General features: G+C 47.5%; 1 protein-coding gene across 8 annotated transcripts in view; it reads right to left on the reverse strand.

Annotated features, from left to right (window-relative positions):
- The window catches only part of DOCK3 (dedicator of cytokinesis 3), a 541,072-nt gene that overhangs the window by 233,055 nt on the left and 281,072 nt on the right, over nt 1-26,945 (reverse strand). For all 8 annotated transcript variants that reach the window (XM_089781050.1, XM_089781049.1, XM_089781053.1 and 5 more), the window contains exons 8-9: nt 24,911-24,952; nt 23,614-23,768 (exon numbers count right to left, since the gene is read on the reverse strand). In XM_089781050.1, the coding sequence (XP_089637176.1) occupies nt 23,614-23,768; nt 24,911-24,952 (197 nt within the window). The remainder of the gene's footprint in view (nt 1-23,613; nt 23,769-24,910; nt 24,953-26,945) is intronic.

Consider the following 26,945-nt stretch of genomic DNA (forward strand, 5'->3'; position numbering starts at 1 on the left):
AAAAACTGGTTCCAAAGGGAGACAGCTGAACTGGTATTCATTTGCAAATTGAACACTATCAACTTAGGACTGAATAAGGATCTCAACTAGTTGATGCATTACAAAGGCAATTTCCCCTTTCTGAATATTCACATCTCCACACCCATGCTATGAATGACCCACTTCCACCCTGATTTGATCAGCTTCATTAACACAAGGAACTTCTTCCTTATATATACACTCCTGCTTCTGAAACTTCTATTACAATTCATCTGATGAAGTGGGTTTTACATATGAAGCTTATGCCCTAATAAATCTATTAGGCTATGTCTACAGTGCACGCTTATTTTGGAATAAGCTATTCCGGAAGAAATACTCTGAAATACCTTATTTGCATCTACACCACAGGGAAGCCTCAAAATTAGTCCAAGGTAGGCTCCCCTACTGTGGACATATTACCTCGATTTACACCCCCAGGAAGCACTGACGAATGATTACTTCGAATGGCCTGGGGGAGGAGCTATTTCAAAATAGCAGCAGTGGAGCGTCCACATTACTGCTATTCCGAAATAGTTATTTTGGAAGAGGTGTTATTCCTCGTGGAATGAGGTTTACAGAATCTGGAATAAGCCACCCATTATTTTGAAATTATTTTGAAATAACAGGCTTGCTGTGTAGACCCTTGCAAAATTATTTCGGAATGACATCCGTTATTCTGAAATAAGGCTGCTGTGTATATGCACCCTTAGCGTCTAAGGTGCCACAGGATTCCTCTTTGTTGAAACATACAGGCTGTGTCTACACTGGACCCCTTTTCCGGAAAAGGAATGCAAATGAGACAAGTCGGAATTGCAAATGAAGTGGGGGATTTAAATATCCCCCGCTTCATTTGTATAAACATGGCTATTGCTTTTTTCCAGCTCGGGGCTTTGCCGGAGAAAAGAGCCAGTCTAGACGGGATCTTTCGGAAAATAAAGCCTTTTACGAAAGGTCCCTTATTCCTGATTTTAAGAGGAATATTTTCAGCAGCAGTACCTTGGCTGCCAACACGCATGTACGATGCAGTCTCACCATGGAGCAAGTGTGCAGGCGCGTGCGTCATCAACTGTCCCTCCGCTCCTTCTCTACCACAGAGAAATGAGGCTCCGAAGCAGAGGGGAGGAGGGAGGATCATGGAGCACCACAGGCACAACCATCTTGAAGAAAATCAGCTACTGCACAAGGTGAAGTAACTACCTCTTCTTCTTCTTCTTCTTCTTCTTCTTCTTCTTCTTCTTCTTGGAGTTTCCCTGAGGGTGCTCCACTCTATGTGACTAAGGAGCAGTTCTCCAAGTATCTGGAAGGCGGGGCTTCCGATGCTGAGTACAGGCCGCAGACAGTACTGCTAGGCCAAATTGAGTGCCCAGAATAGCATGTTTATCTAAAGCATAATGTTCGGTAAACATATGCACTGCAGCCCACATGGCTGCTTTGTAAACTTCTGTAATTTGTTATATATGTAATATATGGTTGTGCCAATTGTATTCCACTATTTGATCTGAGGAAGTGGGTCTGGCCTATGAAAGCTCATCACCTAATAAACCATCTTGTTAGTCTTTAAAGTGCTACATAGTCCTGTATTTTGTTTCTGTAATTGGGACATTCTGTAGAATGAAGTGGATGTGGACACTGCCCTGGGAGAGTGAGTACATATGTGACTGGGAAAGGAAATGTTGTTTAATGAGTAACATAGTTTGATGCATGTTGCAATCCATTTAGAAAGTATCTAATTGGATATAACTTGGCCTTTAGAGCACTCTGCTACTGAGAGAAAAGTCTAGGAGATTGTCTAAATTGTTTCATTTGTGCTAGGTAAAATGCAAGTGCTCAGAGAACATCCAAGGTGTGAAGAAGAGCAGCACGGACATCCTCATGCAATTTGGGATAGAAAAAAGGTAAGTATAATGGTTGATTAATGTGGAATGCTGATATGACTTTGCGAAGAAATTTCAGATGGGGTCCAAGGATTACTTTATCTTTGCAGAAAATAGTATAAGGAGGATCTGCCATAAGTGTAGCTATTTTGCGACTCTTCTAGCCATAGTGATGACAATCAGAAAGGCGACCTTCATTGACAGGTGTAACAATGAACACGTGACCATGCTTTCAAAAGTTTGCCCTATCAGGGCTCTGAGTACAAGATTAAGGTCCCACCAAGGAAGTGGTTGTTTCAGAGGAGGAAAAGCATTGTTCAGTCCTTTTAAAAATCATTTCATACTTTGGTGTCCAAAGACTGTATGGCTGTCTATGGGAGAATGCTCACTTGAAATTTTGGCAAGGTGTATTCTGATGGAAGCGATAGCGAGGCCCTGCTTTTTCAGAGAAAGTAAATAGTCCAGAACTTTGGGGACAGGCACTGAATTAGGGAGCACAAAGTGATCCTAGGCCATAATCGAAAATGTTGTCATTTTTTTTAGTATGAGCACCTAGTGCTTGATTTCAGGCTATTCATGATCACTTAGAATCATAGAATACTAGGACTGGAAGGGACCTCGAAAGGTCATCGAGTCCAGTCCCCTGCCCCCATGGCAGGACCAAATACTGTCTAGACCATCCCTGATAGTCATTTATCTAACCTACTCTTAAATATCTCCAGAGATGGGGATTCCACAACCTCCCTGGGCAATTTATTCCAGTGTTTAACCACCCTGACAGTTAGGAACTTTTTCCTAATGTCCAACCTAAACCTCCCTTGCTGCAGTTTAAGCCCATTGTTTCTTGTTCTATCCTCAGAGGCCAAGATAAACAAGTTTTCTCCCTCGTCTTCATGACACCCTTTTAGATACCTGAAAATGGCTATCATGTCCCCCCTCAGTCTTCTCTTTTCTAAACTAAACAACCCAATTCTTTCAGCCTTCCTTCATAGATCATGTTCTCTAGACCTTTAATCATTCTTGTTGCTCTTCTCTGGACCCTCTCCAATTTCTCCACAACCTTCTTGAAATGCGGTGCCCAGAACTGGACACAATATTCCAACTGAGGCCTAACCAGCGCAGAGTAGAGCAGAAGAATGACGTCTCGTGTCTTGCTCACAACACATCTGTTAATGAATCCCAGAATCATGTTTTCTTTTTTTGCAACAGCATCACACTTCTGATTCATATTCAGCATGTGGTCCACTATAACCCCTAGATCCCTTTCTGCCGTACTCTTTCCTAGACAGTCGCTTCCCAGTCTGTATGTGTTAAACTGATTGTTCCTTCCTAAGTGGAGCACTTTGCATTTGTCTTTATTAAACTTCATCCTGTTTACCTCAGACCATTTCTCCAATTTGTTCAGATCATTTTGAATTATGACCCTATCCCGCAGAGCAGTCGCAACCCCTTCCAGCTTGGTATCATCTGCAAACTTAATAAGCGTACTATCTATGCCAATATCTAAATAGTTGATGAAGATATTGAACAGAGCCGGTCCCAAAACAGACCCCTGCGGAACCCCACTTGTTATACCTTTCCAGCAGGATTGTGAACCATTAATAACTACTCTCTGAGTACAGTTATCCAGCCAGTTATGCACCCACCTTATAGTAGCCCCATCTAAGTTGTATTTGCCTCGTTTATTGATAAGAATATCATGCAAGACCGTATCAAGCGCCTTACTAAAGTCTAGGTATACCACATCCACCGCTTCTCCCTTATCCACAAGACTCGTTATCCTATCAAAGAAAGCTATCAGATTGGTTTGACATGATTTATTCTTTACAAATCCATGCTGGCTGTTCCCTATCAGCTTGCCACCTTCCCAGTGTTTACAGATGATTTCCTTAATTACTTGCTCCATTATCTTCCCTGGCACAGAAGTTAAACTAAATGGTCTGTAGTTTCCTGGGTTGTTCTTATTTCCTTTTTTATAAATGGGCACTATATTTGCCCTTTTCCAGTCTTCTGGAATCTCTCCTGTCGCCCATAATTTTCCAAAGATGATAGCTAGAGGCTCAGATACCTCCTCTATCAGCTCCTTGAGTATTTTAGGATGCATTTCATCAGGTTCTGGTGACTTGCAGGCATCTAACTTTTCTAGGTGATTTTTAACTTGTTCTTTTTAAATTTTATCTTCTAAACCTACCCCCTTCCCCTAGCATTCACTAGGTTAGGCATTCCTTCAGACTTCTCAGTGAAGACCGAAACAAAGAAGTCATTAAGCATCTCTGCCATTTCCAAGTTTCCTGTTACAGTTTCTCCCTCCTCACTGACCAGTGGGCCTACCCTGTCCTTGGTCTTTCTCTTGCTTCTAATGTATTTATAAAAAGTCTTCGTTTCCCTTTATTCCCGTAGCTAGTTTGAGCTCATTTTGTGCCTTTGCCTTTCTAATCTTGCCACTGCATTCCTGTGTTGTTTGCCTATATTCATGCTTTGTAATTTGTCCTACTTTCCATTTTTTATATGACTCCTTTTTTATTTTTAGATCATGCAAGATCTCATGGTTAAGCCAATGCAGTCTTTTGCCAAATTTTCTATCTTTCCGACACAGCGGAATAGCTTGCTTTTGGGCCCTTAATAATGTTCCTTTGAAAAACTGCCAACTCTCCTCAGTTGTTTTTTCCCTCAGTCTTGATTCCCATGGGACTTTACCTATCCAAAATCCGCCTCCCCGAAATCCATTATTTCTATTTTAGTGTTCTCCCTTCTATCCTTCCTGCGGTGGGCAGGGAGCTGCTGCAGCCTCCTCCGGTTAACCAGAACTGGTAAGCATCACCTGTTAAGGGTGATTCTTACTGGTTAATCAGTTAACCTTTCACATCCCTAACTTGAACCCAGAAGGGGGTATCTTTTCTTGTTATGATTTACCACTAGTGCTATAGTGGCCAATCCCAGGCACACTACTTTTGCTGGGTCTAACAATCCCTCATTTGTGACAGATCTTGAGGCTGATAAAATATCAGAGAGATATCTCATTGACTGCTCCAAGAGATGGAGCTTCGATCTTGGATCTTTCCACTTGTATGAATGCAGTGAAGGCAAGCCAAGTAGAGGTTTGTCGCACAACCATGCATAACCTGTCTGCAAGAGAAATTAGACTATCTCAGAATGAACCAGATTTGAAGCCTGAAGATTTTTCTGCCATTTTGAGGTCCATTATAGCAGGGCGAGGGGATTCTATACTAGGGAAAGGGGTCTGGTGGAAGAAATCTGATCCTGAGAGAGGATTATTCAGTCCAAAATGTTAAAACTAAAGAACTGAAAGCTATTCTGAAGATTTTCAGGAGTTAAACAAAAATAGCTCATGATATAGTTCTAGAAGGTGATACATCACAAGGTTCTTTTTCTCTGCTGTAGGCAGCAAGATGGAACTGAGGGAAGGTCACAGCCACTTTGCCCTTAATGTCCTTGCAGAATGGCCTGGGTCATGCATGGCCACAACATACACTATCTGTTCAAATCACGAAGCACGTGCATTGCGATTTTTGGTGGCAGAATGCATATTCTCTTAGACACTGAAGATCACTACCGATCTGGGGTCAGGGTATGAATAAAGTACTGCAGACAGGGGCTACTTCAAGCGTCTGGAACAGCCCCCTGCCCACAGCAATTAGTCCTGCAGCACACTAACAAAAAATATAGATGGTATCATGAGTTTTCATGGGCACAACCCAAAATTGTTCTTTCCCTATGTTAGCCTCTTATCCCATCTCATTGTCACTGGACTTTTTTAGAAGTTCAATCACAAATAAAATTTCTGAGAAAACTGAAACACCAAAAATTACTGTTATTGTTCCCTCCCACTCCCATGCCTCCTTGAGTAACAGGCCTATGCTGTGCCTGGTCTTCCTCTTGTTTCTAATGTATCTGTAAAATGTTTTCTTGTTATCCTTGATGTCTCTTGTTAGTTGAATCTCATTTTATGCCCGGTCCTTTCTAATTATCCCTATATCGATCTTTTGTAATTTGACCTAGTTTCCAGTTCTTGCAGGATTCTCTGTTGAGTTTCAGGTAATTGACACTCTCCTTATTAAGCTAGGGTGGTCTCTTATGTGACAACTTCTCTCTGTTTGAAGCTATAGGACCGTGGTCCCCAACACGGTGCCCGCGGGCGCCATGGCGCCCGCGGGGGCATTTCCATGCGCCCGCCAGGTGCTCGGGGCTGGCCTGGCACCGGGCGCATGGCGGGGGGAGCGCCGGCCCCGGGCGCGTGGCACTTGGCGGGGGGAGCGCCGGCCCCGGGCGCGCGGCGCTTGGCGGGGGGAGCGCTGGCCCCGGGCGCGCGGCGCTGGCGGGGGGAGCGCCGGCCCCGAGCGCGCGGCGCTTGGCGGGGGGAGCGCCGGCCCCGGGCGCACGGCGCTTGGCAGGGGGAGCGCCGGCCCCGGGCATGCAGCTATGGGGGGGGCTGCCCCCGGGGCGCAAGTGTCCCCGCCCCCTGGCGCCCGTCGGGCGAACGGCCACGCCCCCTGGCGCCCGGCGGGCGAACGGCCACGCCCCCTGGCGCCCGTCGGGCGAACGGCCACGCCCCCTGGCGCCCGACAACCTTGAAAGGTTGGGGACCACTGCTATAGGAGGTCTTTCACAGGCTTATTTTCTAGCTGACGGGTGGGAATCCTACAGCCTACGGGTTGAATTCAGCCTACTGCTTCATTTCATCCAGCCTACGGCAAGTCTTGGTGCTACAGGCTGGAAGCTTCAAACCTGTCTCTACGGCCCCTAGGTGCAGAGGTGATCGAGGGAAGCTCTGTGAGCTGCCTCTGACCCTAGCACCAGTTCCACAGTTCCCACTGGCTGGGAACCACAACTAATGAGACCTGCAAGGCACTGTGGAGAGCCACCTGGCCCTTCCGTCTATGGGCCAGGCATGGTGGTAGCTTACAGTACTAGCATGGAGCCAAGGCATGTAAGGAGCCTGCCTCAGTCCTGCTGTGCAGCCAACCAGGAACTGCCTAAGTGCTGCATGGCTGGAGCCTGTACCCCAATTCCATGCCTGCAACCCAGCCCCCTGCCCCAGCTCTGAGCCCCTTGGCCACAGCCCCAATTCAGAGCCTGTGCCCCAGCTGGAACCCTCACCCTCTCCCGTACCTTTCCCGAGCCTGGAGCCCCCTTCTGCACCCTGGAGCCACACTGGTTCCCCCCACTGTGCTTGGGAAACCTCACGCCCTCATTCCCCCTCCCTGTGGAGCTGTATGTGGCCCATGACTGATTTTTTTCTGTGAATCAAAGGCCTCTGATAGAAAAAAGGTTCTCAAACTCTGTTCTAGCTGCATGTATATCTGTCTCTTGGCAACCACTTCTCTTCAACTCAGCAATTTCTGACACTTCAGTTAATTGTTATAGAAACGGAATAGTTAAGTAAACTCTTATGGAGAATGGGAATCTAACAGATGAATCTTAATATCAGGTTAGACTCCTTTCCTATATTTCTTTAAAAAGTGTTCTTTAAAATTGCCCAGCTTATCTGTGGCAGACACATTTGTTTAACTGTTAGACTTAACTGAGTCACTTAGGCTATTCCAATAATTCTTCTTCCTTTTCTATTCTGGAGAGCCCCAAATATCAGTCATTCTACCACACAACTTGTAGAAATTTTTCCCCAAAATGAAACAGCTCTGAAATCTGTTTTTTTTTTCCAGTTTGGGACACTTCTAAATCTATCTGTCAAAATATACACAGTGATCACAATGGCACAAAATTCCTTTAGGCAAATGTTAAATATTTCTGTTCATGGATCCAGACATGATTTAATCAAAGCTCAATCGAATGATTTAAAAGAGCTGCTTTTTACACATGAATTGCAGATGATCACCTCCTTTTCTATAATAAATAACTAACACTCTTTGAGATGGGTGTCCCTGTGGGTGCTCCACCTTAGGTATTTTGGCGCCACAGTGCGCCTGGCTGGAAGGTTTTTAATAGCAGTGGCTTTGCCAGCTAGCTCACACATGCACAGAAGCGCTACAGCGCTAGGCAGTGAATGCACATATGTGAGACGCGATCCCTTCAGTTCCTTCTCTGCCCTGGAGAAATAAGAAAATAGTACCGAAGCAGAGGGGAGGAAGGGTGGGTGGTGTGGTACCCACAGGGACACCCATTTCAAAGAACGTTAGTTACTGCAGAGGGTGAGTAACACTCTTTCCTGTTTGAGAAGTGTCCCTGTGGGTGCTCTACCTTAGGTAACTCCAAGCAGTTTATCCACTGGAGGTGGGAGCTTTGGACAATGTAATGCCCTTCTGGGCTGCGGTCAGGATTGTGTCCGAATGCAGTAAGTAGCAAATTTGTGCGTGGAGGACCAGGTGGCCGATTTGCATATATCAGACAATGAGATGCCTTGTATATAAGCTGTTGGTGTCGCCATGGTCCTGGTGGAATGTGCACGAAGTTGTGTAGGTGGGTCTTTGCCAAAAGTTGAGTATGCTAGTCTGATGCATTCTATGATCTTTTTGGTAATCCTCTGGAAGGAGATGGGGAGTCCCAGGGATCATTTGGCGGTTGACAAAAATAGCCTGTTGGTTTTCCAAATTTGCTTAGTTCTTTCCAGGTAGAATGCAATGGCCCTCTGTAAATCAAGTGTATGGAGTGTGGCTTCTGTCTGGTTGGCGTAAAGTTTTGGAAAGAAGACTGGGAAGTTAATAGATTCATTGCAGTGAAACGAGGCGAGCACTTAAGGCAGAAATTTAGGATGAGGTCAGAGGACTACTTTGTCTTTATGGAAGATGATGAAAGGAGGGTCTGCCATAAGGACTGCAATTTCACTGACTCTCCTGGCAGATGTTATTGCCACTAGTAGAGCCACCTTCATAGAGAGATGAAGCAAAGAACAAGATGCAATAGGCTCAAACGGCCTCTGTGTTAAGGCTCTCAGGACCAAATTGAGGTCCCAGGCTGGAGCTGGGGTTTTGATGAATGGGTAAATGTTCTGCAATCCTTTGAGAAATTTTTTGGTAGTGGGATGTGCAAACAGTGACTTGGTGTCTATTCTTGATGTAAGGCGGTAATAGTGGAGAGGTGAACCTTTAGGGAACTAAGTGAAAGTCCTGAGTTTTTGAGTTCAGTTATGTATTATAGGACCGCAGGTAACAGAGCAGAAGATGGTTCGAGGTTGTGGAGGTGAGCCTAGGTGGAGAATCGATGCCACTTGTACAGGTAAGTTTTGCGTCTGGATGTTCTCCAACTACTAAGGAGGATCTTCTGGACTTCCTCTGTGCATTCCGTTTCTAGTGAAGTGAGCCATCAAGGAGCCAGGCCTGGAGGCGTAGGGTGTGGAGATGAGGATGTTGAAGGCAACCACAAGCCTGAATAAGGAGGTGTGGGAGCTGTGGGAGATGCTGTGGGTGATCGACTGACATCTGGAGCAGGTATGTATACCAGGTCTGTCTGGGCCAGTTGGGCACTATCAGTAAAACATTGGCATTGTCCTAGCACACCTTGGTGACTACTTGGTGGAGCAAAGGTATAGGAGAAAAAGCATATAACAGAGCTGTCCCCCAGTATATTGTGAATGCATCCCCTAGGGATTGTGCTCCAATGCCTGCACGTGAACACTAGTGTGGACACTTCTTGATGGCACTGGTGGCAAACAAGTCAATCTGAGGGAAGCGCCACCATGTGAAGATCTGGTGCAAGACAGTGGGGTCTAGTTCCCATTCGTGGCCCGCGGGGAAGTTCCTACTGAGACAGTCCGCGGTTGTGTTGTCTTCGCCCAGGAGATGTAAAGCAATTCATGTTATGTTTTGCTCGATGCACCACGTCCATAACCGGAGTGCCTCCCCACATAGGGGGTAGGATCTTGCTCCCTCCTCGCCGGTTTTTGTAAAACATTGCAGCTTCGTTGTCCATAAAGATCTGCACTGTGAAGTTGGAGATGTGGTTTGCAAAATGTCGGCAGACATAGTATACTGCTCGGAGTTCGAGCACATTGATGTGCATCGTGCTCTCTATGTGGGTCCGCCATGCTTGTGTGGTAAGTGAACCCAGGTGGGCTCCCCAACCCTGATGTGATGCATATGTGGGGGTGGTGAATGACGGGGCTTGTCTGTAGAAGTGGATCCCGGTGCACACATTTCGTTCCTGAGACCACCACTGAAGAGTACACCTGACTGTATTCAGTGGCGAGACCAATTTGTGTAGGCTGTGTATGCGAGGTCTGTACACCGATCTCAACCAGTGTTGTAGAGGCTTCATGTGTAGTCTGGCATGCAGGACAACTACAGTTGCTGCTGCCATGTGGCTTAGTAGTTGGAGACATGCCCTGGCTGATAGTTGAGGGGCAGTGGTGTGAAGTTCTACTAGCTGTGATATAGCGAGGAATCTCTGGTGGGGTAAAGATGCAATTGCATGTGTGAAGTCGAAATGAGCTCCTATGAACTCCAGTACTTGGGTTGGCTGGACGTGACATTTGGAGAGGTTGATTTGAAGGCCAAGTGACCTGAACAGGGACTTAGTAGTGGTCACCAAGTCCTGAGTTTCCTGGAACGAGTTGCCTCTTATGAGACAGTCGTTGAGATGGGGTAAATTGGTACTTTCTGTTTTCGCAGATGGGCCGCCAAGACCACCAGGACCTTGGAAAAGACCCTGGGGCCATGGAAAGGCTAAATGGTAGTACTGTGTATTGGAAATGTTGGCCCCCTGCTGTGAACTTTAAATACCTTCTCTGAGCAGGGTGAATGGGGACATGGAAATATGTGTCTTGGAGGTCAAGAGTCACCAGCCAGTCATCTTTGTTGAGGGAGGGTGACCATCTTGAAGTGTTAATACAGCACATGCTTGTTGAGAGCTCTGAGATCGAGGATGGGTCTCCAGCTCCGTGACTTTTTCTGTGTGAGAAAGTATTGGGAGTAGAAGCCAGCGTTTAGGTATTGGTGTGGGACCCTTTCTACTGCATTGATATGGAGCAGGTGATTGATCTCTTGGCATAGAATAGTCTCGTGAGATGGGTCCTTGAAGAGGGATGGGGTGGGTGGTTGGGTTTTGGGAAGAGATAGGAATGGGATGCAGTACCCAAGTTTTATCACGTCCAGAACCCATTTGTCTGTGGTTACGAGGCACCACTGTTGGTAAAATGGTACTAATCTCTGGTAGATGGTTCGGGTGAGGGAAGACTAATCTGATGGCTCTTGACCAGACCTTCAAAAAGTTTGTCTCGAATGAGAGGACTGAGACGGGGCTGACTGTCTCCTTTCCCCCTGATGCTGACACTTTCTAGTGTCATATTGTCTCTGAGCGTGACGGAAAAAAGAAGGTCTGTTCTTCTGGGAGTAAGGATTATTTTGCTTTCTTTTTGGTGCAGGAGCCTGGGTGCCCAATGTTTTGAGTGTGGCTCTGGAGTCTTTGAGGGAGTGTAAGGAAGCATCAGTGCCATCTGCAAAGTGCTTCGGACCTTCGAAAGGGAGGTCTTCCACCTTCATCAGGACCTCCTTAGGGAAGCCAGAGGGGTGGAGCCAGAAGGCCCTTCGCATCACCACTGAGATGGCCAGGGCTCATGAAGCTGTGTCCACGGAATCCAATGCAGCTTGGAGGGCTGTGCTGGCTATCAATAGCCCTTCATTGGTGTTTGCTCTCATTAGTTCTTTTTTGTCACCTGGAATAATAAAGTCTGTAATTTACTCAAATATGTGGTGAGAGCATTTAGCTAGCATTGTGGTGTAATTGGCTATGCATAGCTGTCAGGAGGCAGAGAAGTATGATCATCTGCCCATTGCATCTAGCCATTTCAACTCCTTATCAGTGGGAGTGGATTTAGGGATGTTCAGCTTGCTCCTCTGGTTCTCTGCCTCAATTACTATGGAATTAGGGGCAGAGTGTGAGAATAGAAACTCAATCCCTTGAGAAGCTACATAGTATTTCCTGTATCAGAGGGGTAGCCGTGTTAGTCTGAATCTGCAAAAGTGGCGAGGAGTCCTGTGGCACCTTATAGACTAACCGAAGTGTTGGAGCATAAGCTTTCGTGGGCAAAGACCCACTTCATCAGATGCATGTAGAGGAAATTTCCAGAGGCAGGTATAAATATGCAGGCCAGAATCAGGCTAGATATGACGATGTGGATCCAATCAGGGAGGATGAGGCCCACTTCTAGTAGCTGATCTGGAGGTGTGAATACCAAGAGAGGAGAAGCTGCTTTTGTAGTTAGCTAGCCATTCACAGTCTTTGTTTAATCCTGAGTTGATTGTGTCAAACTTGAAGATGAACTGTAGCTCAGCAGTTTCTCTTCGAAGTCTGGTCCTGAAGTTTTTTTGCTGCAGGATGGCTACCTTTAGATCTGCAATTGTGTGTCCAGGGAGATTGAAGTGTTCCCCTACAGGTTTTTGTATGTTGCCATTTCTAATATCTAATTTGTGTCCATTTATTCTTTTACGTAGGGACTGTCCACTTTGGCCAATGTATATAGCAGAGGGGCATTGTTGACAAACTGCGGCAAAAGCTACTCGCCAGCCCCGCACCGTGCATGTGCCAGACTGGCACTGCACATGTGCGCAGCGCCGGTGAATGCGGTGCACAGAGCGACCAGATGAAATCTACTCGCCCGTGGTGAATAGAATCAGCAGTTTGTCGAGCCCTGGGCATGAGTGTATCTCTGAGGGTACGTCTACACTACAGCGCTAGTTCGAACTAACTTAGTTCGAATTAGTTAATTCGAACTAAGCTAGTTCGAACTAACGCGTCTAGAACTAAAAACTAGTTCGAACTAGCGTTTTGCTAGTTCGAACTAGTAAGTCCACATTGAGTGGACTCTGAACAGGGCTTAAGGATGGCCGGAAGCAGTGCCGGCAGGGCATAAAAGGAGGACTTAGAGCATGGAGATGCTGTCTCAGGCTAGCCGAGGGCTGCGCTTAAAGGGTCCCGACCCCCACCCCGGACACACAGTTCTAAGGGGTGCCCCGCTTCCAAAGAAGTTCTGGCTTGGAGTGCCCTGAGTGCCCACACTGGGCACATCACACCACTCGGCCATCAGCCCGGCTGCACTTGCCGCAGGCTGCCATCTGGGGAGAGGGAGTAATTGGGGGGCTGCAGGAGAGCTTCCACCCCCAGAAGCCCGCAGAGCCAGCCCAGTCCTCCCCATCGGGGGCTCGTACCCCATTCCTCCCTCACCTCCTTCCACTTACCCTTCCCTAGCCCCTCTTCTTATTGATGTACAAAATAAAGATAACGTTTCTTCCAACATTGACTCTGTCTTTATTGAAAAAAACTGGGGGAGACTGGGAAAAGGAGGTGGGAGAGGGGAAGAGAAAGGCTGGGAGAGGGGAGGGCAACTAACATGATCAGGGGTTGGGAACAGGTCCCAGATGAAGAAAGGCTACAGAGACTGGGACTGTTCAGCTTAGAAAAGAGGAGACGGAGGGGGGACAGGATAGAGGTCTCTAAAAGCAGGGGTTGGGTGGAGAGGGTGCATTCAGAAAAGTTCTTCCTGAGTTCCCATAAAGAAGGACTAGAGGACACCAAAGGAAAGGAATGGGTAGCAGGCTTGAAACTAGTAAGAGAAAGTTGTTGTTCTTGACAAAGCAAATAGTTAACCTGTGGAACTCCTTGCTGCAGGAGGCTGTGAAGGCTACAACTAGAACAGAGTTTAAAGGGAAGTGAGATCAAGTGATGGAGGTTGGGTCCATGGAGTCCTATTAGCCAGAGGGTAGGAGTGGTGTCCCTGCCCAAAGTTTGTGGAAGGCTGGAGAGGGATGGCACGAGACAAATGGCTTGGTCATTGTCTTCGGTCCATCCCCTCCAGGGTCCCTAGGGTTGGCCGCTGTTGGCAGACAGGCTACTGGGCTAGATGGACCTTTGGTCTGACCCAGTACGGCCATTGTAAGCTCAGGGCTCAGTGTCGGGGGTCTCAGTGGACCCCCTTGATTTTCATGCACACCTGGTCCTGGGTGGCCAGGCTGGCAGCTCTCCTGCCCTAGACAGCCACTTTCCTGTGCCTAGTGCGGAGATCATGGACGAGGTCCACGATGTCCGCACTAGCCCAGGAAGGTGCCCGCCTCTTGCGGTCCAGGGCAAGCTCCCGGGAGCCGCCAGCCTGGTCCCGGCAAGAGGGGGTGGGCTGGGGGGCATCGGGTGGGTGGCTCTGTGCCGTGCCAGGTGCAGGGTCTGCTAGCTGGGTGCTGGCAGGCTTGCACCTGGCACGGGCACCGTAGCCAGCCCGTGCCCCTTTAAGGGGTCCGGGGCCGGGAGGGGGGCATAGAGTTTCCCTGGTGTTGGCCAGAGTGGCCACCAGGGAAACCTGGGGAGGGCTAGCCTCCCACTAGTTCGAACTAAAGGGCTACACAGCCCTTAGTTCGAACTAGCTAGTTCGAACTAGGCGTTAGTCCTCGTAAAATGAGGTTTACCTAGTTCGAACTAAGCGCTCCACTAGTTCGATTCAAATTCGAACTAGCGGAGCGCTAGTGTAGCACCTATTAAAGTTAGTTCGAACTAACGTCCGTAGTTCGAACTAACTTTGTAGTGTAGACATACCCAGAGAGACAGAGGAGATAACTGTGTGAGTGGGTGAGAGGAGGTAGTGAATTCCTTATCACTTAAAGATTGATCAAAGTCAGCCCGATCCCTAGAGGTATTAAGCGATACCATTGATGTGGGTCTCAAGTGGAGCTGGGCAACACATTGATGATGTTGCTGCTGAGCCCTGTAAAATGCCCAGAGGTCCCAGTATGGCCACGTGGGAGGCACTGGCATAGGTGGCGGTAGCTACTGTGTAGGTTGCCAGTGTGGTAATGTTGGCTGAGAGCGAGTGGGTTTTCGCCATGGCATAGAATGTCTGGGAGGGGTTGCAGTCATTATGGAAGCCTGATCCTCCTCACCAGAGAATGAAGGTATAGCCATGTCTGGCAGGGATATGGAAAGCCCCTCAGAGTGGGGGAGGAATCAGTGCCAAATAGAAGTGTGGGGGGCACTGAGGAAAACATGAAGTCATCAGTCGATGTATAAGGGCAAAATGGTGGCACAGGTGGTAAAAAACCTTGTGCCTGCATATGCTTTGGCTTCGCCCTGAGAGGGTAAGGCACAGGTGCTGGGAGTGGTAGCAGTGCTCTAGTGCCTGCACAGCTATTATGCCCAGTATTGCTAAGTGATGGTGGGACTGATGATGCGGTTGTAGCTTTGTGCTGTTCTGAAGTGCCAGACTTGGGCTTGTCAGAACGTTTAGGCACCTTGGCCAGGTCTTTAGACCCTTGGGGCACAGTAGGAGAATGCTGCCCCGGTAAGTGCTTGTCCGGAGCCACCACAGGGGACAGATCTGGCTTAGAATTCAGGGATCGCCCTTTCTTAAGTGAAGGGTTCCCTGTTAGCTGCTGCATGTGCTCTCTTCTGTTTAGAAGGAGTAGAGCTGGCAGCTGTGGCAGGTGGTACTGCCTTATCAGACATGGCCGCTGGTGACAATGGTAGAGGGATGAAGGGTGCCCAGGGTCAGAGGCTGGTCTGCAAGAGCGTTTGCGGGGGGTCCGATCAGCCTGAAAAACCCTGAGCCAAGGTCTCAATTTTCACTGATGATAGTGAAAATGAAAGTAAAATATGCTGTGATTATAAAAACCCCTGCCTGGGGACAGGGTTCAAAGCAGTAGATAAGCCCCCTGTTTGAAACAACAGCGCTCCCACTTGGGGGACGCTTCACACAAAAAATATTTTTTATTTATTTTTAAATAAAATATATGAAAAAATGATATTTGTCAGTAGTATAAGAGAAGGCTGAGGAAAAAAGGTAAGGAAAAAGAAAAATCTCTTCAGAGTATTGTGGGAGTCCTCTGAGGGGATGCTGGAGGCACGGAGTTTGCACTTGTCTCCTGAGGGAGACGTCAGTCGATATGTTCTTTCGCGTATCGTTGTTAGTAGTAAAGAAAAATTAAATAAGAAAAGAGAAATAATGTAAAAAATAAGTCTAGCTGTCTCTATGACGAGAACTGCAGAGCGCACTACGAGTTCCGACAGACGCTGGCAGCAGCAGAGAAGGAATTGAAGGGACCACATCTCGTGCATGTGCATTAGCCGCCTAGAGCTGTAGCACTTCTGCACATGTGCAAGCTAGCCGTCAAAGCTACTGCTATCAAAAACCTTCCGGCCAGGCGCACTGCGGCACCAAAACACCTAAGGTGGAGCACCCACAGGGACACTCCTCGAAAAAGAATGTTTAGTTTCCTCTTTAATCTGTTTTCATCATTTTTGTTGTTGTGCAGGAGTAAGATGATTATAGGGCCAGAACCATGGCCATAGTCCAAAGCTGGGGTGGGAACAAATTCACAGCTGGGCATATGGCTGGGTATAACTCCACTCCTGCCCCCAAGTGAGAAATGGAGCTGGGGTCTGGCCTGTAGCTGCGTTTGGCTCTTCTGTTTCCCTGGCCAGGAGCTGAGGCTGAGGGTGGGGCCAAGAGCAGAGCCCAAGCTGGACCACGGTAGGGGCTAGAAGCTGGGTACTTAGCTGTCTGTGTAGCTGCGCCAGGGTTTGGGGCAGGTCAGGTTCAAGGCTGAGAGACAGGGCCATGGCTGAGGGCAGGACCAGCACAGAACAGGAGGTGTAGAATGGCTGGGTGGTGCTCCTGCTCCACCAACCATGGAGGGTGGCCTGGCCCATCCCACCACAATCCTCTTAATGTTCCTTGGCACCCCATAGGGATCATGCCCCACAATTTGGAGACCTCTGTTCCAATGACTGCCTACTGCATAGTCAAACTGGCAAGAAGAATGGATCTGAAGTCATATATACATATTTATATCTAACTAAGAGTGAGGAACACAAGTTATGGTAATTCTAGCATCTCTCCAATCCACTATGACCCTTCTTAGGTGACAAGGAAAACAGAGCTTGATGATCTCAGCCCAACATCTAAACAAGCAACTGGGCTCCTTTCAAAATTCTCATGCAACATGGCACAAATCAGCATTATCACTTTACACAAAAACAACTTTCACTCAGCAGAAGACCTCGACTACATTAACAAACCAGTCTAAGGCTAAGCATTAGGAATTAAAACAAACAAAAGGAAGCTTTTCTTCACACAGTGCAAAGTCAACCTGTGGAACTCCTTGCCAAAGGTTGTTGTGAAAAGAAATTGTTACTCACCTTGTGCAGTAACATCTGTTCTTCGAGATGTGTGTCCCCGTGGGTGCTCCACTACAGGTGTCGGGCTCGTCCCGGCGCCGCAAACCGGAAAGTTCTTGCTAGCAGTAGCCCCCTCCGGAGAACCGCGCATGTGCAGAGCGTCCCGCGGCATTCGCGCCTTTTCTGCATCACGCGGTCCGACCCGCCAGTTCCTCCTAGCCGGAACATCTGAAAGAGACAAGACAGAGCTCCGAAGCAGGGAGGAGGGCGGGTCGTGGAGCACCCACGGGGACACACATCTCGAAGAACAGATGTTACTGCACAAGGTGAGTAACAATTTCTTCTTCTTCGAGTGATGTCCCCGTGGGTGCTCCACTACAGGTGAGTATGAAGCAGTCATCTAACCGCTGGTCGTGCTTCGGAATTACTTGTGCACAGAAGAAAGAACTGCCTGAGCGACTGCTATGTCTGCCGCTTTGAGACGGTCAAGAGCATAATGTCGAGCAAACGTGGATGAGGACGACCATGTAGCTGCACGGCATATGTCCCGTACCGATACGTTCTTCATGAATGCCGTGGAGGCCTCCATACTCCTGGTTGAATGTGCGGTTGGTGGACAGGGTAGAGACCTGCCCGAGGGTGTAGCAACGAGTGATGCAGTTAACGATATGTGCCGAAATATGTTGTGATGACAGTTGATGACCTTTAGAGCGATTCGCCAGTGACAATAGTAATCGTGGAAACTTCCGGAAGGGACGCGTTCTGTCTAAATAGAATGCCAACACCCTTCTGACATCTAATGTGTGCCAGCGGGCTTCCTCAGGTGTAGCATGTGGCTTGGGGTAGAAGGTAGGAAAGACTATAGGCTCATTGACGAGGAATGACGAATTAACCTTTGGCAGGAAAGCTGGATGACATCTCAGTGAGACTCCCTGCTGAGTGAATACTGTGTAGGGAGGATCGGCGGAGAGTGCCGCGAGCTCGGAGACTCGTCGAGCTGAGGCAATCGCAAGGAGAAAGGTAACTTTAATCATGAGAGTCTGTAAATCACAAGTTGCAAGTGGTTCAAATGGTGGGCGGGTAAGAGTGTCCAGCACGAGGGTAAGGTCCCATGGTTGTGAGATAGGTCTATGCGGTGGGTAGAGATTGAAAATACCCTTGAGGAACTTCTTCGTAAGTGGATGAGAGAAGATGGAAAAACCCTCTATTGGAGCGTGAAAGGCCGAAATTGCTGCCAAGTGTACTCTTAGGGAAGCAACAGCCAAGCCTTGCGAATGTAAATGAAGTACATAGTCTAGGATGCACTGAATATGTGCTTTGAGGGAATCGATGGTTTGTGATTGGCACCAAGCGAAGAAGCGACGCCACTTGTAGAGGTAAGATCGTTGAGTGCTGTGGCGTCTGCTTTGTACTAGTACGTCCCTGACTGCTTGGGAGCAGGTTAGCTCTAGGCCTTGGAGCCAGTTAGGAGCCAAGCTGTCAGGTGCAAATGGTAGATGTCCGGATGGAGAAGATTGCCGTTTTGCTGCGAGATCAAGTTGCTGATCCGTGGAAGTCGTTGAGGTCTGGATACCGACATCTGCATGAGTTGCGTGAGCCATGTCTGGCGAGGCCAGAAGGGGGCCACCAGGATTACTGTCGCTGAGTCAGATAGTATCTTCTCTATTACTCGGGGTATCAGTGGAATTGGGGGAAAGGCGTATAAGAGATGGTATGTTCCCCACCTGAGCAGGAAGGCATCCCCCATCGATTGGGTACCTATGCCCGCTCTTGAGCAGTAAGCGCGACATTTCTTGTTGTCGCGAGTAGCAAAGAGGTCGATCTCTGGGTAGCCCCATAGCTGGAACAGATTGCGGGCTACGGAGTGAAGGAGTTCCCATTCGTGTTGGGATTGGAAGGATCTGCTGAGTGCATCTGCAATTGTATTGGTTTTGCCAGGGAGATAGGAGGCTGTGAGTGTGACATTGTGATGAATCGCCCAGTTCCAAAGGCGCACTGATTCCGCACACAAGGTCCTGGACCTGGCTCCGCCCTGTCGATTGATGTAGTATACAGTGCATATGTTGTCCGTAAGGACCTGTAGAGTAGTTCCCTGTATCTGGTGGACGAAGTGGCGACAAGCGTTGAAAACTGCCCTGAGTTCCAGGAAGTTTATGTGAAGTAGGGATTCTTGGTGGGACCATAATCCTTGGACCCGATAGTGTAGCATATGTGCCCCCCAGCCTACAAGGGTAAGTTGAATCCGTGGTAAGTTGAATTGACGGGGATTGGATCCGGAAGGGAACACCCGCCAGAGTATTGGCCGGTTGGAGCCACCATGCGAGCGATTCCTTGACACGGGCAGGGACAGGTGTGAAACTGTTGATATTGGTAATGCCTGGTTTGTAGGCTACGAGGACCAATGTTGCAGACATCGCATGCGGAGGCGAGCGTAGGTTATGACATACGTGGTGGAGGCCATGTGGCCTAACAGCTTCAGGCAGGTAAGGTATGAGACTGTCGGGGCCGTAAGCAAGACGCTCGATAGGTCCCGGATGGCGTTGGCTCTGTCTGTAGGTAGATACGCCATAGCGGTGGTAGAGTCTAGTTTGGCTCCAATGAAAACGATGGACTGGGCGGGGATCAGAGTAGATTTTGGAAGATTAATAATTAGTCCAAGAGTCTCGAAGATACCTTTTGTAGTGGTAACTGCGGTCTCGGCCTCTTGTCTCGAAGGGGCCGTGAGGAGGTAGTCGTCGAGATAGGGAAAGATGGTGATGCCGGCTTGACGGAGGTACGCAGCTACGACTGCCATGGTCTTTGAAAACACTCTTGGGGCTGTGGATAGGCCAAAGGGGAGCACCGTGTATTGGTAATGAACGAGTAACCATCTTGAATCTGTGTCTTCGCAGGTGGCGGTTGAGGCCGCGAAGATCTAGTATCGGTCTCCATCCCCCAGACTTCTTCTAGGTGAGGAAGTACCGGGAATAGAAACCTCTGCCTCGGAACTCGGGAGGAACTACTTCCACCGCACCTATGGTAAGCAGGTGCATGACCTCCTGACATAACAGGGATTCGTGAGAGGGGTCCCTAAAAAGGGACAGGGATGGGGGGGTTGGTGGGAGGTAAAGTGGAGAAAGGAATGGTGAGCCCAGAGGTTACGATCTCCCTGACCCAACGGTCCGTGGTGATGGCGAACCAACGAAGGGAGTAAGGGTTCAGACGGCGGTGGAAGAGCTTGGTTACTCGTGTTGGGGATTCCAGTAGGGGGATGGTACGCAGACCCTCGACAAGTCCGTCAAACTTGCTGCCGGGGTTGTTGCTGGTTGTGATTTTTGTTAGGCTGCTGGCGGCGGCGTTGGGGGCGCTGCCTTTGTCTATGTTGGTCGTAAGGTCTAAAGCGTTGGTTGGAATAAAAAGAAGAAGAAGAAGGAGGAGGCCTTTGTCTGTTATACGGACAAGTTCTCCTGCGCCTGAAAGGCGGAGTGTACATCCCGAGAGTTCTTAACGTGGTTTGGGAATCTTTTCTGGAGTGAAACACTTGATCCGTGTTTTGGGCAAACAGGGATGCTCGGTCGAATGGAAGGTCTTCCACCTTAGGCTGTAGATCTTTTGGCACAGAAGCCAGGTGGAGCCAAGAGTCACGTCGCATGACGATCGATGTCGCCGTAGTGCGGGAAGCTGAGTCGGCAATATCCAGAGATATCTGGAGTGCATTACGGGCCACTGTGTAACCCTCCTGCACAATGGATTTCAGTACGTCCCTTTTGGAATGTGGAAGATGTTGTATCAACGGCACCAACTTCGAGTAGTTATCGAAGTCATGGTTGGCAAGATGGGCGGAATAGTTTGCCATCCTTAATGTGGCTGTTGCCGACGAATATACCTGTCTGCCGAGCAAGTCCAGACGCTTGGCTTCTTTGTCCGCGGCGGAATTTCTCGCTTGTGCGGACCTTGCCTTTTGTTGGGCTGCGTCGACAACGATGGAATTTGGTACGGGGTGAGTAAAAAGAAATTCTGCGTCTTTGGCATCAATAAAGTATTTCCTGTCCGTGCGTTTATTGGTAGGCGGCATAGATGCTGGGGTTTGCCAGATGTCATTAGCTACTTCCAGGATAGCGGCATCGAAAGGGAGAGCTAGTTTTGACTTGTTGGACTGCTGTAAGTTTCTAAGGAGGGCATGGTGTTTTGGTGGTGCCCCAGAGGTACGTAAGTTTTGTGAATGTGCTACCCGTTTGAAAAGTTCATGAAATTGCTTGTAGTCATCCGCAAGAGGAGGTTCGTTGTTAAACACCGCATCATCCGGGGAAGAGGAAGCGGCATCTGTCGGAGAGGCTACGGGCTGGTGCTCTGCCACCGGCGACTGAGTGGTATCGTCATGCGGGGCAGAGGTTGTTGACGCATCCCCGGTAGGCGTTGGTGGGCATTGAGCCGGCGGAATAGATTCCTGGGTAGTCGGCCGTAGTGAATATAATTGTTTCCGGTCTGGGGACAAGGGTGAGCGCCTTGTGACTGAACGTGAATGATCAGAATGAGGCGAGGTGTGCATACGATGGCGAGAACCACGGTGTGAATATTGCGGAGAGTAAGAAGCGGCGCTCCTGTGGTGCGGTGATAGCAAGGCGGTGTAATGGATCGCCTTGGGGACCTGTAATAGTGATGTGTAGGGGAATAATCGTAATAGTGATCCTGCCGTCTTTGAGGTGGTGAGAGCGATGGTCCAGGGGAGAAAGTCGCCCTATCGGAACCTGGAGAAGGTGTGCAAGGATGGTGGGTCTTCCTTTGCGCCTTAGTCGGCACCGCCGTGGATGGTAGAGCCTGGGGGACTGGGCTACCCGGAATGGAGGCAACTGAGGCAAGGTCAGAGACTTCTCCCGGAAGGTGTGGTGACCGAGGTGCAGAAGATGGGGATGGTGGAGCCGTATCAATCCCAGAGACGTGGGGTTGTAGGGCCGAAGGGGCCGGTGCCGAAACAACAGACGGAGCCGGCTCAGCTGCGCACAATGGTTGGTCAGTGCGGGCTGGTGCAGACGTGCCCTGTGTGTGTGGGGTAGCTGCATCTCTAGGTCTTGAATGGGATGACCTAGGTGCCGAGTGTTTTCTCGGTGCCGTATCCGGTGCCTTAGGTGGTTGCGGCTTAGTCTTCGGTGCCTGCTTAGGCTTCGGTGCCGGGTTGACTCCCGGTGCCGGCTTAGCCTGGGAGCGATCATGAGGCAACGGTGCCGAGTGCCTCGGTGCCGAGGACTGCACCGTATCTGGCTGCGGTGCCGCTCAGAGACTCGGTGCCGCCGATGATGGTGCCGATTCCGGGCGGCTTGGCGGGACCGATATCACTGAGAGTGCGGGGCTCGGCGCTGATGTGCTGCGGGCTTTCGATAACTTGTCTGCTCCCTGTGTGGGAGGGTGGCCCGACGAGCCTCGTGCGTCTGCTGCACTTAGGCTCTTGGACGGAGCGGAGCCTCTTCTGTCCTTGGACTTATGCGCGCCCGGAGCCTCTCGTTCTGTTGCTGACAGGGGCTGGAGAGCCTTATTGAAAAGCAGCATTTTCAGGCGCATTTCTCTGTCGCGCCTTGTGCGTGCAGTCAGCTTGGGACAGTAACCACATTTCTGGGGGATGTGGCCTTCTCCTAGGCAGCGAATGCAACGGGAGTGGCCATCAGAGACGGGCATGGCCTCTCCGCACGAAGCACATTTCTTAAATCCCGGAGAGCCGGGCATGTCTACTGAGGAGGTCTCCGGGGAAAGACCAACTTGAGGGGCTCGCCGGAGTGTCCCTCAGGGTTTATAATGGGAAAGGAAAAAAAATTTTTTTTTTTTAAACTATTAACTACTAATTAACTAATCTAAGACAATAACTGACTAACACTAAGTAGGAAGGGGCTAACTGGGAAAGAATATAGAAATATAGAAATAACAATGCGATTTCTCCTCAGGAGAGGAGCGTGTTCCAAATCCGTCTGCGGCCGTGGACGGTTAGGAGGAACTGGCGGGTCGGACCGCGCGACGCAGAAAAGGCGCGAACGCCGCGGGACGCTCTGCAAATGCGCGGTCCTCCGGAGGGGGCTACTGCTAGCAAGAACTTTCCGGTTTGCGGCGCCGGGACGAGCCCGACACCTGTAGTGGAGCACCCACGGGGACATCACTCGAAGAAGAACCAGGACTTAAATAGGGCTCAAAAAGGAACCAGATAAATTCATGGAGTTAGGTCAATCAATATTTATTAGCCAGAATGGGTTGGAATGGTATCCCTAGCCTCTGTTTGTCAGGGGCTGGAATTGGATGACAAGAGAGGGATCACTTGATGATTACCTGTTTCTGTTCACTCCCTCTGGGGAATCTGGCATTATAATTGTCAAAAGACAGGATACTAGGTGGACCTTTGGTCTATGGCTGTTCTTATGAATGATCTGGTAGTTTGTACTATGACTGCACATTCTATGCCTCTTATTAATCAATGCTCTGAATCACCCACTTTCATGAGAACTACATTTCTCACACAAAAGCACCATATTTTGATGTGTGTACCATAAAACTGCAAGTCACTAAATTAATCTATCAAAATTCCTCATGACAAGGATGAGAGGAAGTCACTTCAGACATTTTTCACCAAGCTCTGTCCCCTTTGAATTCACATTCTTCCACATGTGATAACAAGAGGTTGATATCATCCTACCTGATCTGCTTGCCCTCTCGAACATCATATAAAGAGAAGAAGACATCGGTGTCCTCCCCAATAGTGTTATAGGTGAAGCTCTTTAGACTAACGAAGAAGTGGTGAGGCACTGGCATACGGCAAGCTTCCCCATGACGTTGTCGAATTGTATCCACCTGCATTTTGAACATCAAAACCAAGTATTATTTTCTTCACAAACAAGGGACACATAACTCACGACAGAATCATGATTGAGACATTATTCTTCCCTTTCCATAGGGTAGAAGTTTAGTCTCATGAATAAAGTGCTACAGAGACATATGGCAGATTTTTTAAAAAGTTTTTCTAGTTTAAATGTATATAGTTAACTTTCACTGCAGTGGTTTTGGGAACAGAGATAAGTAGACGTATGGTGTTAGCAATCTGAAATCAACTTATCTAACCCTCAAACAGACTACATCAACTCTGTTTCTCTGCCAGTGCCCCAGATTCCAGGAAATATAATTCTTCTTGTTGATTCACATTGGTTTTAGAATTCTGAAGAAATGTTGCTGTTTCATGCTGACTTTTTAATCACAGTTACAGCTCACTAAGCACCCTTGATATGAGACATGTGGACCTGGCTATGTTCTTGCAGAACATGAAGATTTGGGTCTAACGCTACGGCTACACTGTCGCTTTTTTGCAGAAGAGGATATGCAAATTGTGCTCACATTTGCATATCTTCTTCTGATTCTTTTTGCGGAAGAGGTTTTTGAGGAATAAGGGATCTTGCGAAAGAGGGTTTTTTTCCGACAAATGGCCCTGTCTACATGGGGCTTTTTATCGGCAAAACCTCTTCTACAAAAGAATCAGAAGAAGATTTGCATATCCTCTTCCGCAAAAAAGCATCAGTGTAGCTGTAGCCTCAGATAGCAAAGTCTCTGTTAGGAAACTAGGAACTGAGGAAGGATGCTGAGGAAATTCAACCTAAGATACATCGACTCCAGGTACACTATTCACATAGCTGGAGTTGCGTATCTTAGGTCCATTTTCTCCCCTAGTATACACCTGGCCCCACATAGGTAGGTGTTACTTGTAGCTGTCTTTACAGCAGAAGCTCTGGTAAGAGCAGCAACTTGAGCTGGGGAAAAGGAGGCTTAGACATAGGCTGGAGAGGGAATATGGGGAAGAATAAATGATGCTTTGAGATCTTTGCATGAAAGACTTTGAATACGTATCAGTCAGCGATTTTAATTATTTCTTTACATTCAGATAAATTATCACAGACTTCAAGGACAAAAAGATGATATATGCTAGCTTTCTGCAGCCATTTTACCTGTGTTGTGCTTTGTTGGACACTGTGCCTACTTGATAAATGCTGCGGAGCAAAAAAAAAAAAACAATTAAATATCATTTGTTTATTATATAAGAAACATTTGCATTTACTTTATACAGCTCTGTATCATTATAATTAAAAAATAAATTGTCAACCTTAAAATCATTTGTACTCTCTTCTTTGTATTCCTGTGACCTTTATCATAAACATGATAGACATTTCTGAGATCACAGCAAACTGAATTTCAGTTGGTCCTAATTCAGAATGATTTTCTTTTATTTATGTTATTCATTAAGACATACACCAATACTATAATCTTTCTCTGATAACCCCTTTACACCTAATTGAATAATTTAAGGGTATTGTTTACTTAATTTTGCAAATAAAAGTCCCTCACCAATTTGATAGCATTTAAAATTGTCTTTGTATTTAATTTAAAATGGCCCTTTTCCCCCTTACATTAGGTAATGTAAGGTATCCAAATGCAGGAGTACCCTATTGTTATTAATCCCCATTTAGTATGTGTTATCCTAGGGACAGATGCAGTTGTTTAATCATCCACAGAAATGGAAGCACAGAAAGAAGGGAATTTTGTTTGACATTTTCCATGTTCAAATTTTGCACGTGACAATTTTGGACTGTGTGATATAAAATTAAATTCCAGGAAACATTTGAAGACTTCTTCACTAATCTCAAATAGTCAACACCTGTACAGAAACAGTTGCAGTAAAATAACATCTCTGAAATTGTAATTCGGGATGGTCCTGGTTTTTTTAAAGCCTTTCATGATAAAGGGTAACGCTATAATCAGAAAATGGATGGCAAGTCTCTACCTGAGCTTCTTTAATCTCCAGGCAAAAGATTTAAATATTAATCTAAATTGAGGTTTCAGAGCTTTGTTTTTAAATGTCTTGCTAATGAATGATTTTACCATGCCTTATTTTGTACATTCATTTAGACTTTAATATTTTTAAAATGAAATATCTTGTAAACGTGACCAACATAGATTAAGACCTTTTCCCCTTTCTTCTTAACCTATCCTTTTCAGATATGTCTAAGACCTTTTTGTTTTAACAAACCCAAATACACTGCCTACTGATTTGTTGTAAACTTGGCAGCAGTTGCAATAACAGAAATATAATAAACTAAGAGTTTCAGCAACAGAATCACAGAAAAAAATGACTAGAAAACAGAGGGGAGAAAGGCCATTTTATTCTTGGGAAAGATGTATGCAGAAGAACGAGCGCTACAAAAGACTGACATTAAACAATACATTTGGAGGTCACTGCATTTACATTTTCACAGGAGTGGGCTGAATATCCTTTTTGCATCTTTGACTGGCCAGGAGACTGGATTTCATTACAGTCCATGCTTGTAATGCTTCAGTGCTGCACTAATGCAATACACTCTACACTGGGTTTTACTCTGAGAGTCATAAAAAACAAATAGAGATTTAATGTGTGTTTGCCCACTGCAGTGTGTGGCTTTAATCCATGGGCCAGTAGATGGAACTTTTGTTGTTAATTCCTGAAAAAATAGATGTACATTAAAATCCATGCAATAAGCCAAAGATACAATGGGATTATAAATAGAAGACTCAGATAACTCTGAAGAAGAAGACTGTTAACCCAGATGTCTATTGTATTGATGATCTGATAGGATACAGCAATGATCTAGAAAAAAGTGCAGATGAGTTAAGCAATTGCTGTATTCCTCAGGTGCACTAAGAGGCACAAGAGGTTAAACCCATAAAGGGATTTAGGCACCTTGATTTCTATTGGCATTTTAGGTATTTTTAAACCTGCCACCTGGCATGTATACAGCGATCTCAGTCCTGTGTCTGGTTGAGAGCTTGAAAGAAAAGGTTACTTACCTCGTAACTGTTGTTCTTCGACATCTGTTCATGTCCATTCCCGTTAGGGTATGCGTGCGCTGAGTGCACGGATTCTGGAGCTTTTTCCCTTAGCAATATCCATCAGGCCAGCCAGGGATCCCTCTGGAGTGACACTGGTATACCGGTGCATATATCCCCCTG

This window comes from Pelodiscus sinensis, chromosome 11, assembly GCF_052426305.1.
Source record: "Pelodiscus sinensis isolate ZL-2025 chromosome 11, ASM5242630v1, whole genome shotgun sequence".
Classification (NCBI taxonomy): Eukaryota; Metazoa; Chordata; order Testudines; family Trionychidae; genus Pelodiscus; species Pelodiscus sinensis.